Below are 21,808 nucleotides of genomic sequence, written 5' to 3' on the forward strand. Positions count from 1 at the left end.
ATCAACAGATGAATGGATAAAGAAGAGGTGGCACATATATACAATGGAATATCACTCAGCCACAAAAAGAATGAAATCTTGCCATTTGCAATGATGTAGATGGAGCTAGAGAGAATTATTGCTAAGCGAAATAAGTCAGAGAAAGACAAATACCATATGATTTCTCTCATATGTGGAATTTAAGAAACAAAACAAATAAGTAGAGGAAAAATAAAAAGAAAGAGAGAAGCAAACCAAGAAACAGACTCAACTACTGAGCACAAACTGATGGTTACCAGAGTGGGGAGGGTGGAGGAGGGGATGGGGGAAATAGGTGATAGGGACTAGGGAGGGTACTTGTGATGAGCACTGAGTGTTGTATGTGAATGATGAATCACTAAATTCTACACCTATATTACACTGTATGTTAACTAACTGGAATTCAAATATAAATTTTAAAAAAGAGGTCTTCATATTCCTTGTCCTCACAGACCTAGCTTGGTTACCAATACATGCCAGGGACCAACCAAACCATGCCTAGCACAGTGTAAGCACTCAAATCTGATTGGGTGAATGAGTCCCGTGAACTCAAGGATTGCAGGAAGGTCAAGCTCTGTTGATAGTCAAGGACATTTCATGGCCCAGATAAGTTTCCAACATCATCAGTTCTCTGCCTCTTTCCTGAGTACAAGAGGTTTCTTATTTCCCATAGGGTCTTCAATAGGTATTTAACATCTTAGAGATAAAATGTGAACCTTAATTATATTTTCCTCTTGTTGACAACAGCAAAAACAGAAAATGTAAATAACAGGGTCATCTCTACAGCCAAGTTTCAAGATCACAATGATGACCAATTTTCATTTGAAACTCTATTTCTCATTGTTTAATTTTAAAAATTTGCAAGTATCTTTCAGTGAAAGTTTATTCATTTCTACTTAAAAAAAAACAGAGAAATAAATAGAAATTAAATGAAAAGATCCAAAGAGGACTACAGATTTGATTTTGATACTTGACGGGATCACTTTAGAAGTCATCAGAAATGTCCTTTTTCAAAAATAATATCAAGAAGAATTAATGGTGGGCTCTCCTTATGCTTATAAATCAGGTCAGTTTGAATCAAGGGTCACAGACCTTATCCAGGGCCACCTGAACCACTGCTTCACTTTCAGTGTCCAGAGCTGACGTTGCCTCATCCAGCAGAAGAATCTTGGGGTTGCGAACCAGGGCCCGAGCGATGGCGATTCTCTGTTTCTGTCCACCACTCAGCTGGGCCCCTCTCTCTCCAACCAGAGTGTCAAATTTCTACAACACAGAAAATAAAGAGGGGGTCTTAGCAAAAGAACAAACTATCTCAGCTTACATTTTAAGATGGGAAGTAATCCCATAAACAACCCACAGGGAATACAATCCAGTTCCTTAAAACTTAGCAATAACCAACCCCAATTTTTACAAATATACCTACTATTACCTGATGGTGCTAGAGCTTTAAAATCTGACATAATCTTGATTTCCCTTCTTAGGAGTTTTCTATAATTTACAGTAGATTCCTAACTTCTTTTTTTAATTTTTAAAACATTTTTAGTTATTTATTTGAGAGCAAGAGCCAGAGAGATCACAGAAAGAGAAGCAGGGAGAGAAGCAGACTCCACTGAGCAGAGAGACTGATGCGGGGCCTGATCCTAGAACCCAGAGATTGTGACCTGAGCCAAAGCCAAACACTTAACTGACTGAGCAACCTAGGCGCCCCTAGATTTCTAACTCCTGATACAGCAGGCCAGCATTCTATCCTATTTTATTCTTTGAACTTCTAGCACGGCAAAGATCAAGAAAGACTTACATTAGGTAGTTTCATGATAAAATCATAGGCATTGGCTTCCTTAACAGCTTTCTCAATCTCATCCATGGTGACATTTTCGCGGCCATAGCGAATGTTTTCAGCTATCGTGGTGGCAAACAACACAGGCTCCTGACTCACCACACCAGTAATTTCCCGAAGATGCCTTACATTTATGGTCCTAATGTCCTGTCCATCAATACAGACCTGAAATAAAAAGTAAGCATGATTTGCATGCCTTGCAGATTTGTAATGTGAGCTGTGCAAATGGTTACTGCTGACGGCTGCAGCATCTAGTTCAGCAGGAGCCACCTCACCATGCCATCTGTGGGGTCATAGAGCCTCTGCATCAGCTGCACGGTCGTGCTCTTCCCGCAGCCACTGTTCCCAACCAGCGCCACTGTCTGCCCACTCTGAACCTTCAGGTTGAGACCCTTTAAGATCTAACAGAGCGAATGAGAAATAAACTTAAGGATAATAGTACACAGATTCCGAGACTATGAATTGACTATGAAGTCAAAACCAGGGTTAAATATACATTTTTTTTAAATCACTAAAGTCAAGTATCAGACACTTTCAACCAATACATGGTTGAATCACTGATTAATCATGTATCACTGTACCTTAACTTCTTTTCGAGAAGGGTAACTGAAGTGAACATTTTTGAATTCCAAATTTCCCTTAATGTTATCTGGTTTATGTCCACTCTTCGAATAGCTGTCAATGCTTGGTTTCTAAACAGAATAAAATTTCAGAAGATCACTAGGGTACAATAGCTATTTTTAGTGATGTTTGTGGAGCATTGGATAAAGTGATAAAGAAACTGACATTTAATTAGAAATCTTTTAGAGGGAAATGGCTAGCCTGGACTTACATTGTCAATTATCTTGAAGATTTCATAAGCTGCTCCTCTTGCGTTTGCAAATGCTTCAATGCTTGGGGATGCCTGTCCAATACTAAAAGCCCCAATTAATACACAAAAGAAGACCTGAGGGATGTGAAGGAAAACCATCAAGTTACTTTGTGTTTATTACAATTTTTTTTCATACATCTTTCTTCTGATATAGCCAATGTTGTTGTTGTTATTTTTATTATTATAAGTTATTATTATTTTTAAGGTGGCTTGTTATGAGTCCTGGTGTTAAAAACACTTTAAAAGTTTAAATCCTTTTTGATTTACAATACATAATGAGTCTTACTTGCTCAGTGAAACAATGGTGCAAGTTCCACAGGACCAGAATAGGATAGAATATATATTTATTTAATTATTTATAAATATTTACTTAATTATTTTGGTTCAGATCATCAGCAGGGCATAGGGGAAATAAATATCCAAAGGAGTGTCAGAAGACCAAGGTCCGAATTCTGAGTAAGCACTAACTAGCTGTCTGGCTTCAGGCAATTCTCCTAGAGTCTCCAGGCTTCAATTTCTTCATCTGCAAAACTAGGCAGGATTCTATGGGTTTTCCTTACCTGGCAACCTTAGAGTTGTATCAAATGAAACAGTATATATAAAAATATTTTGTAAATCATAAAGCACACATCTAGGACATTAGTCTTGATCAGGCTGTCTTCTTTCCTCCTACCAGACTGTGTTTTCTTTGAGGTCTGATAAAAGGGGTTTATTTTTTCATTTTGACCAAATTAAACTGTTTTTCTTTAGGGTTGCAGAGAACTAATATCACCATTCATTCCTTTCAAAATCACATAGCAATTACCCAATAATTCACATAGAAGAAATTTTGCTAAATGATTCTACGTTCATTTTCTCAGTTAGGATCTACAACTATACTCAAAGTTAAGGCAAATTATCCCTGCCATCTCTATTGGCAAAAGAGGTAGCAGAAACTTGAAAAGTCTAGGTGGCCACCCCAAATCATACAGTTAGTAAGTGGCACAGATGGAATTTAAACCAAGTCAGCCTGATTTCCAATCCCATGGTCTTACTCATATTCTGCATGCTTTCCAGCTTGTGAGACAGTTCTGGGATCAGTGATACAAGATTTTAGACTGCTTATCTGTATCATAATTAAGTAGAATACATTTCTTATACAACCTAGGTTCACTAACACCATTACTCTCATAATAAAAGCTTTTTTGGTAAAAGCCATTTTTACTAAATAGCCTTGCACATTTTGGATGAGCACAACTGTTATATCTACATTACAAATCTTGTTCCTAGGAGAAAAAATGAGTGGGAAATATCAGGGAGGGAGACAGAACATGAGAGACTCCTAACTCTGGGAAATGAACTGGGGGTGGGGAAAGGGGGCGGGGGGTGGGGGTGACTGGGTGACAGGCACTGAGGGGGGCACTTGAGGGGATGAGCATTGGGTATTATTCTATATGTTGGCAAATTGAACACCAATAAAAAATAAATTTATTAAAAAAAATCTTATTCCTGAGAAAGGGAACTGTTGTAAGGGACTTAACAAAATATGCTCTGTCACCAACAATATTACTTGTGCTTGGACTGTGAAAAAAGAATTCAAGGACTCTTCTAACAGTATGCACTTTATTAGATCAAGATATAGGTTGGACTTGGTTTATGAACTATTTCACCATTTTTAAATAAAAGAGAACAGTATCAAATGGCAAGCTTTCTGTGCTTGTACAAAGTTCTAAAAGGCAGAGAACCTCCAAATAGAATATTCTTTAAGGAAGAGTAACAATTAATACTCCCATAACTTTGCAAGGTAGACTAGCTATCATTCAAAAAAAATTGAAAAGTAGTTAAATACGGTATTTTGCCATTTGTTGTTGTGAATAGTAAATCAGAAAATAAAAATGAAATGCTTAGCACTGGGCCAACCACAAAGAAATAATCTCAACAAATAAGATTTCATGCTATAGAGATTTGTAATGTCAATATTATTTAGGCTGCAAGACAAACTGCAAGAGACTTGTAAAAAAGACACCACTGGTTGCTCAATACATCTAATTTCCTTTCCACTTTTTAATCTAGTAACACATGGCTCTTCATATTATTCAATAGTTCTTCAATACCTATTCTCCATCATCACTCAAGCCAACACCACTCAACTCCATTGGAATTTTCACGAGAGATTCATTTCTTAAAATAACATTACTTACAGTGAGTACTTGTCCAATAGAATATTCACTGGAGAGGACCAAGGAGGTCCCATACCAGAAAGCCAGAGCATATGATGCATAGATCAATAAGAAAGCAGCACCAATAGAAATGTTGGCCGTGATAGCTTTCTTTATCCCAATTCTTTTAGCTTCTTCTAAATTTTTGTTGTACCTATGAGAAGTAAAAAAACTATCACATATATTCATAAATCATATGAAATGAACCAAGATAGCCTGATGGTTATTAAAGACTTAGAATGTGCCCAGCCCTGTTCAGTGTTTTACATGTATTTTCTCATTTTGTCCATACATTGACCCTATGGTATTAGTACTATTTTAATCCCTTGTTGTAGAAGAGCAAACTGAGGCTTACTTATCCACAGAGATTAAAAATTTGGGGGAAAGTATTCTAAAGCTTCTTCTCTGGCCTTAACAATAGTTTAGTAAGTAAAATAATGTTTAGTAAACTTCAAGAATTTGCATTGTTTCATAGGCAAGACAAAACAGAGGCTCTGAAAACATTTGTGTTTTCCCTTTAAAATCTTCATGCCTTTTAAATTTAATAATAAAAAGCAGATATAATGCTAGATAGTGTACAAGTAAATCCTTTAAATCTCTTAATGTTTAAGGAAATGTTAAGGAAGATTCTTTTTTCTTTTTTAAAAATATGGGCCCCATTAGCTTATCTCATGTCTCTTTTCTTAAGAATCTTTGTAAATATAGAATGATGGTAAAATTATTAGGGAAATAAGACTGATTATAATTGAGTCTTAAATTTTTGTCCTTTTAATCATATTTCCCTAGGAACTTAGAACATTGCCTTATAGAAAGAAAACATTCATAACTGTTAGAAGAACTTCCTTCCATATAAAATTCATACTTTAAGGTTCTTTGATCCATAAAAGCATGAGATAGTATCATGTTAATTTCCTTTGGAGGATTCACTCCCTTAGTTGGAATGTACAGACAAATTCAAGTCCCGCTCAGGTAAAAGCATGCATTCTTTCTTGCCGTCGTGACTTTAACCGGCTACTTTACTAGTTAAAAGAATGCCAAATGAAACTTCCATATCCACTAAAAACCAAATTTAAACAGAACTTTATGATGATAAAATAGTAACATACCATTATAGTTTCTCTCTGCAAAAATGTGTATTCCTAACTGCCAGTAATAATCTTTGAGCAAAAAAATTATTTTTGAGTAACATGTTTCAATGGTTGATCTATCTGTCTCCCACTTTTTGAGTTGACCTGAGGCAAAAGGTATTACTAGGCGTCAACAATACATGATTACAAAGAAGGAACGTTACTACACATGACTCACACCTTTTTTGTTACTTCCTTTATACCAGTTCTTGCTTACCGAGACTAATGCAGAACTCATTTCACTGATATGTTGTTGTACCATGCAGCCAGAGGAAACATTTTCATAGGAAGAAGCAACAACAAGGAAGAAAATCAGATACCAGAAAAGATAAATGAAAAAAAAAAAAAAAAAAAAGAGGGTAAGGAGGAAGGAGATATCAACAATGCTACAATTACATAGGTTTTTTGATTAGGGTTTTACTAAAAATACCACACTACCAAACCCAATATGAAAACCATCTAGTCATTAAAAGCTTTAGTATAAGAATGGTCATTTAAGTCACCATTCTTAAAATGGATTAAGGATACATAACAAAAACCCTGATGTTTAGAAAACAATTCTTTTTTTTTTTTTTAAGATTTTATTTATTTATTCATGAGAGACAGAGAGAGAGAGGCAGAGACACAGGCAGAGGGAGAAGCAGGCTCCATGCAGGGGGCCCAATGCAGTACTCGATCCTGGGTCTCCAGGATCACGCCCTGGGCTGAAGGCGGCACTAAACCGCTGGCCACCCGGGCTGCCCCTGGAAAACAATTCTTAAATATTATGAAAATATTTATCAGTGATGTAAACAGCCATTTACAATAGCAAGAAACACTTTTAGCTAAGCAGAGAAATCAATACTAAGAAGTAAGACACACAGGTGAGAAAAATATCATTTTAAAATTAAGGAGAATAAAACTATTCCTACACTATGGAATTGAATTCATTGTAAATTCTGGTTAAATTTCCATTCTAAGAGAGCCAGCTTCCTCTTGCACCTATTAATTGGAATAGAAAGTCAAACTAAAACCATTAGTTGTCCATGCACAGCAGAGAAAGGAAGGGAAAGAACTACAAAGAAAACTGAAGGATTACATTAGGCCCAAGAATAATTTTAGCAAATGTACTTCCAAATGACATCTGATATCTGGGTACTTGTCTCCCCTCTCCTGCCCACAGTCTACATCAGGCCACCACAGGTCTTTCCTCTCAGGCTACAACAACAGCCTTGCTACCAGCCTCCCTGCCTCCAATTTTTAACTGCTCCCCTCAACTCACCAAACCAATTACAGAGAAATTATCTTAAAATATAATGGGGGATATTTGTTCCTTTGTTTAAGACCCTCAACTGCTTGCCTGTGCCCTTGGAGTAAAATCTTAACTCCTCTACAGCCCACACTGCCTTCAACAGCCTCTCTTCTCCATCTCCCATCACTCAACAGAGCTCTAGGCACACAGACCTGATGGCATGTTCTAGAACATACCTAAGCTTGCCACCTCAGGAAATCTGGAAGACTCTTCTGTCCCTACCCTAATCCCACCAGGACAGGCTTTTCCTCACCCTTCAAGTCTCAGCCTAGATGAAACCTCCTCAAAGACGCCTTCCCTGGCTGCCAAGGCTTTCCATGACTGCCATATTTAAAGTAAAATTTCCCTTCTCACCCTTATCAGCACACCACTTGATTGTTTCATAGTATGTTTTAAAAGTTGATTATTTCATTAATTTCTTCAGTGATTTCTTTCTTATCTTCCTTTCTACTCTCTTCCTTTCCCCTTTTCTCCACCTTACTCTTTGGACTAAGGATCCTAAGAGGGAAAAGTTCCTCTATTTCCAATTTTCTATTGAAAACGCAGAGTGCAGCACATACATGTGGTAGACACTGGCTAATCTGTTGAATTAATGAACTTTCAAGAAATGCCCAACCTGGAAAGAAAATCAGGCCAGCATGTTGTGGTCCTGAATATCCTCTTGATCTAAAGTTTCCTATATACCTCTGGTATATACTTTATATTAAGAAAATTAATTCTTACTCTTAGTTTTGAATTTTTGTCATGAATTATACATAATTAATCCATTTTCCTCATTAACCAATACAAAACATTTCTTCCTTTCAATCTGTTAATATGGTTAATTATATTAATAGATTTCCTAATGTTAGATCATCTTTGTATTCATGAGATAAAGCTAGTAAGTTCCAGTTTGTTTTTTTTTTAAATCTGATGATATTTTTCACATGGATTTGTTTAGCTAATAACTTACATAGACCTTCTACATCTAGGTTTTAGGTGAAACTGCTTTATAATTTTCCTTTCTCATATATCTGCCTAATTGTGGCATCAAAGTTACACTGGCCTTATATGGTGAATTCTCGACTTTCTATATATATTTTTTTCACTCTCTGAAACAATCTCTATAAGATAAGGTTATCTTTCTCTTGAAGTTTTGTTAGAACTTGTCTGTAAAATTATCTGAACTCTGGGTTTTACTGTGTATATAAAGGCAGAAGGTGGCAGTTTTTAATTTTGGATTCAATCCCTTTAATGATTGTAGGTCCACTCAAGTTTTCTTCCTCCTAAGTAAGAGTTTTAGCCTATATATTTTTTAAAGATTTATTCATGAGAGACACACAGAGAGAGGCAGAGACATGGGCAGAAGACAAGCAGGTTCCCTATAAGGAGCCTGAGTGAGACTTGATCCCAGGACCCCAGGATCACTACCTGAGCCAAATGCAGACACTCAAACACTGAGTCACCCAGGTGTCCCTGGTTTATATTTTTCTAGGGTATTGTCTAGTTCATTAGTTTTTAAAATTTTATTGGTATAAAGCTGTACTTTTTTAAAATGAAGGTTTTTTTTTATCTGTAGCAATTTTTCCTTATTTATTATTTTTTAAAATTCCTGATTAAATTTGCAAAAATACTTGATTATTAGTCTTTTCAAAGAATTAATTTTATGCATTTGTCAAGTCTCTGCTTTCTTACATCTATTTTCTATTCAGTTAATTTTTGCTATTTTTTACTCCCTCCTTATACTTCATTTATTGTTCTTTTTTTAATTTCTTAATTTGGGGATCCCTGGGTGGCGCAGCGGTTTAGCGCCTTCCTTTGGCCCAGGGCGCGATCCTGGAGTCCCGGGATCGAGTCCCATGTCGGGCTCCTGGCATGGAGCCTGCTTCTCTCTCCTGTGTCTCTGCCTCTCTCTCTCTCTCTCTCTATGTCTATCATAAATAAATAAATAAATCTTTAAAAAAATTTCTTAATTTGGATGCTTATTTAATTAATTTTCAGCAATTTTTCATTTCTTCTACTGGACACCCTAGTGGTTTCACTGGACATGAAATCCTCAGTCTTGGGGAGAGAGCCCTCTTTCGTTCACAGAATTTTATAAATTCAAGCCCTAAGTGCACCTGAGGGTGAGACCTGAGATTTCTGATTTCTGTAAGGAGATGTTTTCCAGCTCAGAAACTAGGCAGAAGCAGAAAAGCTTTATTTGTCTCCCTATGTTGGTGGACGTATTCTTTCTCTGGTCCACCCTTCTACTGAGAAAAACTAGAAAAGAATCTGATTTCAAAACTTCATTCTCTGTTTGCTCAAAATTAACTATTTAAAAAAAGCTTCTGAATCATCTAAATAGTAACCCCTATGACTCTAGGGTCATAGTAACCCCTTATGACTCTTTATATTCCAAATACTGTTTACCTAACTGGTATATTAGATATTTTGTTACTTAGAGTTGTCTACATTCTTCCCCTTCCCCTCCCTCTGAAAGAATTTAATTGCCAAAGAGGAAGGACTGTATTTGATTGGATGCTTGCCGGATCACTAAGACTTCTCATTTTGCTTATTTGGTAAGCAAAAACCTTACCAAAATTAAGAGAGAACATAGGTGTTACTCTCCTTTAAACTTAGCCATCATAAATTTTTCTCAGAGGACATCTTTGTGGGTATGAAATATATCAGATGAACAAAAGTATACCCAAAACACACAGGCACAGTATAAAAATTATGTACCAGTATTATAATTATGCCGTGAACACCCATCTCAGCACAATTGAGGTCAAGACGTAGAATACTGCCAAAACCACAGAAGCCCTCTGCTATGTGTCTCACTCTTATAACTCATGCCTCATTTCTCCCAGGGGTAACTATCATGCTGACTTAAAAAAATTCCCTGTTTTCCTTATGGCTCTACCAACAATGTATAATGTTCCAAACAATATAATTTAGTATTTCCTAACTTCCAAGTATACATATAGTCATAACATTAAAATACTATAATATCAGATTATAACATATATTCAATAAAGTCTGCCACTGTTTAACAATCAATGGATCTGATAAATACATTGCAATAAATTTACCATCTATACTCTCAGAAATCTAATAAAATGGGACAGTTGCAAGAAAATACTAAACAACACATAATAAAGATTCTGAACTTTTGTACAAATGTGCTTTTTAGTCATATTTTTATCTTCCAAATCATGGAGCCTAGCCCAACTGATGAGGAGCCTGGGCAAGAGGGGGACACTAACTACAGTTTAAAATGTATCCCTAGATCTTATACAAAATACTCATTTAGTCTTAGAGAACCAAGAATTAACTTGATGGGGAAAAATTATTGTCAGATATAAAATATGTTTCAGCCTTAAGAAATATTTTATCGCCCTACCCACCTAGGACATTCTAGAACATGTTTTAAATTAACAGATATAAGAAAACTATAACTAAAATTACAACTCTTCCAGAATATTAGCTATGCTGTAGAATATCTAGAAAGCTATTTAAAAGTACACCCCCACACACATACCATTATATTCAACTCTATAAACTTGAAGGGCATCTAAGATGACATAGAATTTAAAATTACTAGCAACTTAAAACAAAAGACTCAAACCTTTCAAGTTCTTTCTTTTGTCCTCCAAAGGCAATCACAGTTCTGATTGCTGCTAAGACTTCTTCAGCTACTGCTCCAGCTTTTGCATAGGCCAAGAGTTCTTTATCAGTAAATGAAGATAGTATCTGTTTAAAAATGCAATTTCAGATCATTTAATATACTTTAATGAAGGCAAAGCTGTATCAATGGCCCTCCCCACTCTGCACACAGGACTCTGATGATCTTGTAAAACTTATTTTCCCTTCCAAGGCTGCGTGTGGTGTTCATTTAAAACCAATTTGATGTAAGAGTGGGTAGCAGGTAGAGGTTGGTCCAGTTTGTAATTTCTGTTGAGTTCACCACAACTTAGAGAAAGCACTACAAATTCATTTGGCAAAAGCATATAGGTGTTGGTAGGCCAACAAAAGTTGAGCCAAGGGATCCCTGGGTGGTGCAGTGGTTTGGCGCCTGCCTTTGGCCCAGGGCGCGATCCTGGAGACCCGGGATCGAATCCCACGTCGGGCTCCCGGTGCATGGAGCCTGCTTCTCCCTCTGCCTGTGTCTCTGCCTCTCTCTCTTTCTGTGTGACTATCATAAATAAATTTAAAAAAATTCAAAAGTTGAGCCAAACACAGAACAAATCGGATGGTAAATATTAAGAAGTTTTAGAAATTTTACCCTAGAGGGTGGATATTATTTTTATATTACAAATAATAACTACCATTTGTGGAGCATCTACTATATCAGACAAGTACATACTATCCTTCTGAAGTATAGGTATTATCTTATTTAGCACAGGAAGAAACTGAAGTTCTGAGAACTCTGTTAATTTGTTACTGAGAGTAACAGTGTGTAAATTATATTCTTGGTGGTGATAATGCATTTCTCTATTAGGTGAAATACTTGGCAAAAGCTTGTGTGTTAATTGATTTTTCTGTTTACCAGAACAAGTCAGGTGGCAAATTCTTCATGTATTTATTGAAAAACTGTTTAATATGTATGGATGTCTGTCCTAGATAAGTTAGAAACAGTTCATCTTTTAATAATGATGCATTGCTTCAGATACTATTTGTTTAATAAATGGAGCAGTAGGCTTATTGCTGGAGACCTAGGTTTTAATCCTCACTCTTGCATTAAGTTTTGGTATGATTTCAAACAAATTTTGTAAGTTCTCTGGTTGTCAGGCCAGTTAAAAAAGAAATGTGGCCCAAGCTGGGAAGCTTCTTTGTCCCTGTGAGCCTGAGGCTCTTCTCTCTAACAGAGACAAGAAGGAAGAACAGAAGGGACCCAGTCATGGCAAGCTCCAAATAAGCATCTTCAGACCAATGTGCTGGCACCTGTCACCTTCCACCCAGAGACACTGAGGCAGCTAGAGGGCATAGAATCTACTTGCACTCTCCCAGGTGACAGATACATGAAAAGTACTAGCAGCTCCATATAAACCATGCTGACTGACCAAAATAATGTGCAAAGGGTCTGAATATGACACTGCCACTGGAACCCCAGCTCACAAAAGAAGGCCAGGAATTTCAGGCTAAGCCCACACATGGTAATGACTTGCTAAAATTAAAGACTTTAAATAGGACCCATCCTCCTCACATAAAGGACAAAATGTCCAGGATACAATAAAAAGTCACTTGAAACCAAAAAACCAAGAAAATCACAACTTGAATGAGAAAAACAACAATAACAATGAATTGACACTAAGACAAATCAAATGTTAGAATTACTTAACATGGATTTTGAAACAGCCACCATAAAACGCTTCACTAATCAATTACAAATTCTCTTGAAATAAAAGAAAAAAATAGGTACTATACTATTAACATTGAAGTGGAAGTTATAAAAACAGGATGAAATGAAATGAGAAAACTGAAAGATCCAACAGCAAAATTAGAGGTCATGGAGGAAGGTCTCAGTCTCACTGAGTGGTGGTGACAGAACAGAATAGGTGTCCCTAGGATAGAACAATGGAATTCACTTGCTCTGAAACAGAGAGCAAATGAAGAGCTTCAGGGACCTGCGGAACAATGGGAGAAATTCCAACATTTGTCACCATTGAAATCTCAAAGGAAGAGGAGAGAGTAGGGTGGAAGGAGTATTGGAATAGTAGGGATAGAAGAACATACCTCAACATCATAAAGGCCATATATGAAAGACCCACAGCTAACATCATCCTCAAAGGGTAAAAACTAAGAGATTTCCTCCTAAGGTCAGGAACATGAAAGGGATACCTACTCTTGCCATGATTGTTCAACATAGTACTGGAAGTCCTAGCCTCAGCAAGTACACAACAACAACAACAAAATAAAAGGCATCCAAATCATCAAGGAAGAAGTAAAAGTTTCAATATTTGTAGATGACATGAACTCTGTGTAGAAAACTCAAAAGATTCCGCCAAAAAATTGGTAGAACTGATACACAAATTCAGCAAAGTTGTAGGATATAAAGTCAACATATAGAAATCTGTTCCATTTCTAAATACCAATAGTGAAGCAGTAGAAAGGGAAATCAAGGAATCTATCCTGTTTACAATCACACCAAAAACTGTAAGATATATAAGAATAAACCTAGCCAAAGAGGTAAAACACTTGTATACTGAAAGCGATAGTACACTTATGAAAGAAATTGAAGACACAAAGAAATGGGAAAAAATTCTATGCTCATGGATTGGAAGAATAAATATTGTTAAAATGTCTATACTACCCTAGATATTCTACATACTTAATGTAATCCCTGTCAAAATACCACTAGCATTTTTCATAGAACTAGAACAAACAATCCTAAAATTTGTATGGAACCACAAAAGACCCTGAATAGCCAAAGCAATGTTGGAAAAAGCAAAGTGGGAAGCATCAAATTCTAGACTTCAATCTATATTACAGAGCAGTAGTCATCAAGACAGTATGGTATTGGCACAAAAACAGACATATAGATCAATGAATGGAACAGAACAGGAAACCCAGAAACAGACCCACAACTACATGGTCAAGTAATCTTTGACAAAGCAGGAAAGAATATTCAATGGAAAAATAGTCTCCTCAACAAATGGTGTTGGGAAAATTGGACAGCCATATAAAGAAGAATGATACAGGACCACTCTCTTAAACCATACATAAAAATAAACTCAAAATGGATGAAAGATCTAAATGTAAGACAGAAAACCATCAAAATCCTAGAGGAGAAAACAGGCAGCAACCTCTTTGACCTCGGCCACAGTGACTTCTTACTAGATATCAAGATAAAACTTCTGCGGAGGAAAGGAAAAAAATCAACAAAACTGAAAAGCAACCAAAGGAATGGGAGAAAACAGTTACAAATTATCTATCAGAAAATGGGCTAGTATCCAGAGGCTATAAAGAACTCATCAAAATCAACACCCCAAAAATACACAATCCAGTTAAGAATGAGAAGATACGAACAGACATCTCTCCAAAGAAGACCTTCACATGGCCAACAGACACACGAAAAAATACTCAGCATCATTTATTATCAGGGAAATACAAATCAAAACCTCAGTGGGATACCACCTCCCACCAGTCAGAATGGCTAAAATTAACAACTCGGGAAACAATAGATGTTGGCAAGGATATGAAGAAAGGGGAAACTTTTGTACTATTGGTAGGAAAGCAAACTGGTGTAGCCACTCTGGAAAATGGTTTGGACGTTCCTCAAAAGGTTAAAAATAGAACTACCCTATGATCTACCAACTGCATTACTAGGTATGTATCCAAAGAATACAAAAATTCTGATTTGAAGGGGCACATGCACCTCAATATTTATAGCAGCATTATCAACAATAGCCAAATTATAAAGAACACAAATGTCCATCTACTAATGAATGGATAAAGAAGAACTGGTGTATGTGTACACACACACACGATGGTATTACTTGGCCATCAAAAAGAATGAAATATTGCCATTTGCAATGATGTAGATAGAACGAGAGGGTATTATGCTAAGAAAAATGAGTCAGTCAGAGACAAATCTCATATGGTTTCACTCATTTGTGGAATTTAAGAAACAAAATAAATAAACATAGGGAAAGGGAAAGAAAAATAAGATAAAAATGGAGGCAAACCATAAGAGACTTAACTGTAGAGAACAAACTATGGATTGCTGGAGGGGAGGTGGGTAGGGCTGGGCTAAATGGGTGATGGACATTAAGGAGGGTACTTATTGGGATAAGCATGGGGTGTTATATGTAAGTGATGAATCGCTAAATTGTACTCCTAAAACCAATAGTACATTATGTGTTAACCAATTTGAATTTAAATTTGTTTTAATTTTAAATTTAAATAAGTAAATAAATAAATAAATAAATAATAAAATAAAACCAAGTATCAAGTATAGATATGGGTCCTCATATGATAAAAACAGCCTTATACCATGGGGGATGAGGTGGGGACAGTTTAAAACCTAGAATAGGGCAGCCCAGGTGGCTCAGTGGTTTAGCGCCGCCTTCAGCCCAGGGCATGATCCTGGAGACCCAGGATCAAGTCCCACGTCGGGCTCCCTGCATGGAGCCTGCTTCTCCCCCTACCTGTGTCTCTGCCTCTCTCTCATGAATAAATAAATATTTTTTAAAATTAAGTAAAATAAAACCTAGAATTATATGCTTTACCCACCTTTGCCCAGATGGCGGCTGAAAGTCCAAGAACAGGGCTGATGGCCAAAATCACAAGGGTTAGCTTCCAACCACGTGTAAACCCCACTATAAAACCGGTGAAAAATGTTGTTATTGATTGAAAGAACATTCCAATTTTGTCGCCAATTCCTTCATTGATTTTGGAGACATCGCTAAAAGACAGTGTTAGAGATAAACAATCAGAACTGTGAACATAGAACTTTTCTCCTGAATCCAGTTAGTTGTTTCATTTTGTTTTGAGGATGGGGCAATTTGTTTACACCTAGGATTTTCCTTGGGAATTTCCTTAGAAAGTACTGTGTTGTTGCTCTATCACACCACTCCCCAAGGACTTTCTGAGTCTGGCAGGTATACCTCACTCATTGCATGCCATGCAAGTCTCCTCATGCCCTGCTGGGGCAGTGAGAATCAAGGGATGTAGAAGACATGGCTGCTCAGAAGGAATGTAGTCTCATAATCACTTCTGAGTCCTCTGCTGGTATCTCTAAGCAGATCTGATAACATCCTTTTTCATTTAAGTAAGAGTAAGAAACGTGTCTGAGTTCACTATGAAACCAGGTACTGGGGCACCTAGGTAGCACAGTGGTTGAGCATCTGCCTTTGGCTCAGGGCATGATCCCGGGGTCCTGGGATCGAGTCCTGCATCAGGCTCCCTGTGGGGAGCCTACTTCTCCCTCTGCCTATGTCTCCTCCTCTCTCTGTCTCTCATGAATAAATAAATAAATAAAATCTTTTTAAAAATAAATAATTAATTAATTGATTTTTAAAAAACCAGATACTTACTCTGTGAGCCGGGTGTTAAGCTCCCCAACATCATGCACGTCAAACCAGCCAATCTCCTGTCGCATGATAGCATGAAAAAATTGTTTTCTTATTTTGAGTATCTGTCTTCCTGCTGCCAGGCACCAGAATGAAACCTGGATGTAAGCAGCCACCAGCACGGCAGCACCGATCGCACTGTAATAATAGGCATACCTGCAAAGCAACAAGAACACTATACAGACAAGGCTTTCTCATCACTGCAGCCTTCCCCAACCAATGACTCATACTTTTGCTTTCAGTCACCTGGATACCTTGCCATCCTTAACAAATTAGAAGAGGTGGTAACAAGCAGAACTGGTGGTCAGCATCCAACTACGTCTATGCCAACACAGTGAGATGGTGAGGAGTGTGGTTTCTGCTTTGGCTCAAATCTCAGCTCTTCATTTAACGGCTGTATAATCCTGAGCAAGCTGCTTAACCTTTCCAAAGCTCAGTTTTCTAAATTCTTATCTGTAGTGAAATCCAGATAAGAATAGTAACGTGGCAGTGCACAACATGCACTTATGGCCAGGGCCATAAGCTCCAGAGTATATGCCAGTTACTGTGAAACACTTGTGTGGTGCCCTGAAGCATCACAGCATCAAGTTAAGACCTACCACTGTCTTCCTGTGTACTTATATTGCCTCGTGATCAGTTAATGAGCACTTTGAGGTGCTTTCTGCATATTGGAGAATAGAAAGAAGTAACAAAACTTGTCAGAATGTGGAACCAAAAGATGGAAGTGGTGCCCTGCCCTTTGGGGCTATTAATCTGGCAGCACATAGAAGCCAAATAAAAAGTATTTTTACATTGTCTGCCCAACTACCATTCATGAGTTACCCTAAAATGCTTACAGAATCAAATAGCACTCCTTTCAGTTTAAACCCTGACAGTAAAAAGCATGACTATCTTGTAAAACAAGACCTGTGATCATCTAGAAATAGTGAATTTATGTTTCTTTGCTCTGAATTTATGTTTCTTTGTATTTTTTTTAAAAAAAGGAAACAAGTCTTACATCTTACTAATCAAATTCATTTTTAGGTTAAAGACAAACATTCTAAAATGAAAGCTGAGATTCTAATATTCCCATTTTTACAAGTTCACTACTTGCCACCTTCCCATAAAAAGGTTGGTAGGAACCATGCAGAAACTATAAAGTGATGATGTAATAACCAGAGTCATGGATGTTACTGCTTACAACATAGTGTTCAATCCCACAGGCATTTTGGTAAACATGTTTTCCCCAAGCTATTCCTTGTGATTACAATATATTTATTTGGGAACATGTAATGAGAATACTAAATTTTAGTTAATAAGTAATTCAGTAATTAATTATTATCCAAGCGTTAATGATATAGCAAGAAATAGCTCAAAAGAAAACCCACTTAACAAATAGAATGCTTGAGGAGTTAACGTATTTTAAGCCTCAGTCCACATAAATTCAAAAAAATCTATTTATATTTAAGCATTCATAAGATGATTACAAGACAGTTTCATTTTTCTCAATATAAAAAAATACCTCTCTATAGGAATATTTGCTTCTCATCATTCAAAATATGATCAAGAGTCTCTATTTTCTTCAAATCCAACATTTACAGGGTAATGTGGAATCATTACCTTCTGATTAACCAACTTGTACCTTTGGACATCTCTTACAAGCTGTTTTGGGAAGCAAACTTCAAGATACATAAATCATTAACAAAAGCTTTTCAGGGCAAATAAAGGTCAGAAGGATTATATTTATTCTGGAATGTTTTGTTTCATTGTTTACAATTTGATGCTGTGTTAAAGAAAAAATTGTATTGATTGGTTTCATTATATCATGACTAAAAAAAGTCCAGGAAGCAAGTTAATAATTACAAAGTCATTGTAAATATGTGATTCTTAATTTAATTACATTTAAAAAAGCCACTTCGAACTCCTCTAATTTCCCAGTATATGATATTGTATATTTATAATGCATATATAAATCTAATCTAGGCTTAACTTTGAGTACATCTCATGCAGTAAATTCTTTTTGTAAGAAATAAAAAATTTTACATTGTATCCTGCTCGAAAACTAACAACGGTATTATTCTTAAAAGTCTGAATCTTTATCATAATAATGTAAAATTTTAAACACTGCTATAATTAGATACAGAAAATAGTAAAGAAAATGTTTAATTACGTGGTCATTTCCTCCTCCAGATGGCTGATGCAATGTTGTGTATTGTTCATAATACCTAGATCACCACAAAACAAACATATACCATCATGTCTCTTTGTTCTCCAGTAAGAATAAGCATATAAAAATTAGTCAAACTTGTGTCACTTAATATTTTACACATAAAATTATGTTTTATGTGTAAGCACTATGGCATCCATTCAAATGCTTCACTATTGGTCATCAGCAGCCACACACATACTTAATTCTGGGAAGCTTTTTTTTTAAGATTTTATTTATTTATTCATGAGAGAGAGAGAGAGAGAGAGAGAGAGAGGCACAGACACAGGCAGAGGGAGAAGCAAGCTCCATGCAGGGAGCCCGATGTGGGACTCAATCCCGGGTCTCCAGGATCACGCCCTGGGCCGAAGGAAGGGGCCAAACCACTAAGCCACCCAGGGATCCCCAATTCTGGGAAGCTTATTTGCAAGAAGAAACCCACATTTTTTAAGCTCATTTATTTATTTATTTATTTATTTATTATTGATTTATGATAGTCACAGAGAGAGAGAGAGAGAGAGAGAGAGAGAGAGAGAGAGATGCAGAGACACAGGCAGAGGGAGAAGCAGACTCCATGCAGCGGGAGCCTGACGTGGGATTCGATCCCGGGTCTCCAGGATCGTGCCCTGGGCCAAAGGCAGGCGCCAAACCGCTGTGCCACCCAGGGATCCCAAAACCCACATTTGTTAAGCAGCAGTGTGTAAGCTGGAATATTGGTATCGATGAATTAAAATATTTTATGAAATATCACTCTAAGATGACACAGAGCAAACTTTCCTACGGCTTCTTCTTGATAATTAAATACCAATGCATATTTGACACTAAAGCACTTGGCATTTAGAGTCTCACAATATTTTTCCAGCTTTTATTTTTATTTAAATAAAACACAAGAATTTATATAATAAGCACCACTGAGTTCATCATGCAGTATTAGCAAAAGTTGACATTTTTAGACAAGGTACATTAAAACTTCAACACTGCCCACTGCAAACCCCCCCCCCCACACACACACATAGTACTGTTCAATATTTTGGTGCATATTTTTTCATTTCTTTTCTATATGCATGCCTACTCACACATAAATACACATACATGCTTGCTTTAAAAAAAAATCACATCCCACATTCAATGGCCAATTTCCTGTCAATGTGTGTGTATAAGTGCGTGTCTCCATTTTTTCAAATTTGCATCTATTTCAGTTGTTTCCAATATTTTACTGTTACCAGCAATGCTGCATTAAACATACCCACACACATATATTATATAGGAATGTATGGTATATATTTTTATAGGATGAACTATCATAATCCGGATTGCTGGATCAGTGGGGAAGCATACTTTAAATCCTATAGTCATTTCAAACATTATGTCATAATATGAGAGGGCCTAGTTCAGACGAGTCTGATTTTGACAGGCATGAGAAAGGGGAGGAGATGTTTTTCTGGCAAAGGGAGAAACGTGGATAAAAGTTCACGGCATGTTTGAAGAGGGAGTAAGCCTGTTTGGCTGGGGTGTGAGTGTGTTGTGTGGATGGGAGAGGGTGGATATGTGGTTGGAAAGATCAGCTGGGCCCCGTAGGTCCAGGATATAAAACTAGAAGTCACTCGGTGGTGAGTGACACGAGGACACAATTAGAGGTCTGGTGTAGGAAGATAGAGCTGCTAGCAATGTATAAAATGAACTAGACTAGAGAGAGACTAAGCGAAGTGCAGTTCTGTAATCACAGAGGGTCAGAATGAGAATAGAAAAGAAGGAAAGTACCCATAAGATTTAATGAAGGAGAAGTTCCAGGTTCTAGCAACTGCTGGAAGAATCAAGACCCCAAGTCTAAGCATCTGGACAGTGGTGGTATCATGGTGGGAAATAATTAAGCAAGAGAGAGAGAGAGAGAGAGAGAAGGTCTGGTCAGATGTGAGATTATTGGCTCCATTTTGAAGATTTTTATTCTGTGGTATCTGGAACATTCAACAGAAGATGTCCTATAACTATTTAGACTATAGTGCTCCAGTTCTGGAGAGAGTTCAGGTCTAAAGATGTAGGAGTCATGTGCTAGAGGCCCTAGCTAAATTCAAGAAAGAAAAAAAGCCATTTCCCCTTAGCTGTGAGGACAGGGTGGCAGGTAAGGAGAAGAGGGTGAGCAAGTACAGAACCCTCAGGGAATTTACATTTAGGGCTAATACAGAGAGTAATGAAGTAATAAAAAGATGCAGAGACGTAGCAAAGCATGTAGCAGAGAACCTTGGTTGCTTCATGTTACCTTTGGCAGTGCAATAATAAATGTGTCCAGATTGATTTTTTAAATGTTATGAGATTGCTTCTGCTCTGTATTTTCAGGGATAAAATATTAAATAGCTAGCTGGGTGAGGATTTTTCTTCACATGAGTCTTAGAATATCTCTCATTAGGGATTTTCGATCTTATCTATCTAGCCAGGAAATGTTTTTAAATGGTATTAACTGTCACTATATATATATTATAATATATATACATATTATAATATATATATATAGAATAACACCCAGTGCTCATCCCATCAAGTGCCCTCCTCAGCGCCCGTCTCTCAGTCCCCTACCACCCCCCGCCCACCTCCCTTTCTACCACCCCTAGTTTGTTTCCCAGAGTTAGGAGTCTCTCATGTTCTGTCTCCCTTTCTGATATTTCCCACTCATTTTTTCTCCTTTTCCCTTTATTCCCTTTCACTATGTTTTATATTCCCCAAATGAAGGAGACCATATAATGTTTGTCCTTCTCCGATTGACTTACTTCACTCAGCATAATACCCTCCAGTTCCATCCACGTCGAAGAAATGGTGGGTATTTGTCGTTTCTAATGGCTGAGTGAATTCAAATTTTTAACTTATATAAACTTATAATATATATAAGTATATATATAGTGTGTATATACACACACGTACAATACCATAAAATATGCGTGTGTGTGTGTATATATGTATATATATATGTACATGTATATACACACATAGATTCAGTCATCAGAAACTAACTTTAGCACCAAGTACCTTTTACCTCTGCTTCAGTAGTGTCAAAGTGTACCAGTCAGAATAACAATGGAGGACTCAAATCATCTGACAGAGATAATCTCTACTGACCAATAAAATAAAACTGTTACATTCTTTGGACTCCCTCCAACCAACTTCTCCTTTCTTCCCATCAATTTTTATTAATTAAAAGCTCTCTGGCCCAGAGATTCTTACTGTCTCTAAGACCTCACAAAATTCTCATCCTTA

At 36.9% G+C, this 21,808-nt stretch overlaps 1 protein-coding gene across 2 annotated transcripts in view; it reads right to left on the reverse strand.

The window, feature by feature from the left end:
• Positions 1–21,808, reverse strand: part of ABCB1 (ATP binding cassette subfamily B member 1) — a 97,497-nt gene that overhangs the window by 50,760 nt on the left and 24,929 nt on the right. For both annotated transcript variants that reach the window (XM_055307614.1, XM_055307615.1), the window contains 10 exons: positions 18,527–18,581; positions 16,342–16,533; positions 15,539–15,710; positions 10,932–11,056; positions 4,907–5,078; positions 2,688–2,801; positions 2,437–2,547; positions 2,131–2,256; positions 1,817–2,020; positions 1,111–1,281 (listed from right to left, as the gene is read on the reverse strand). In XM_055307614.1, the coding sequence (XP_055163589.1) occupies positions 1,111–1,281; positions 1,817–2,020; positions 2,131–2,256; positions 2,437–2,547; positions 2,688–2,801; positions 4,907–5,078; positions 10,932–11,056; positions 15,539–15,710; positions 16,342–16,533; positions 18,527–18,581 (1,442 nt within the window). The remainder of the gene's footprint in view (positions 1–1,110; positions 1,282–1,816; positions 2,021–2,130; positions 2,257–2,436; positions 2,548–2,687; positions 2,802–4,906; positions 5,079–10,931; positions 11,057–15,538; positions 15,711–16,341; positions 16,534–18,526; positions 18,582–21,808) is intronic.

This window comes from Nyctereutes procyonoides, unplaced genomic scaffold (assembly GCF_905146905.1).
Source record: "Nyctereutes procyonoides isolate TBG_1078 unplaced genomic scaffold, NYPRO_anot_genome, whole genome shotgun sequence".
In the NCBI taxonomy this organism is placed as follows: domain Eukaryota; kingdom Metazoa; phylum Chordata; class Mammalia; order Carnivora; family Canidae; genus Nyctereutes; species Nyctereutes procyonoides.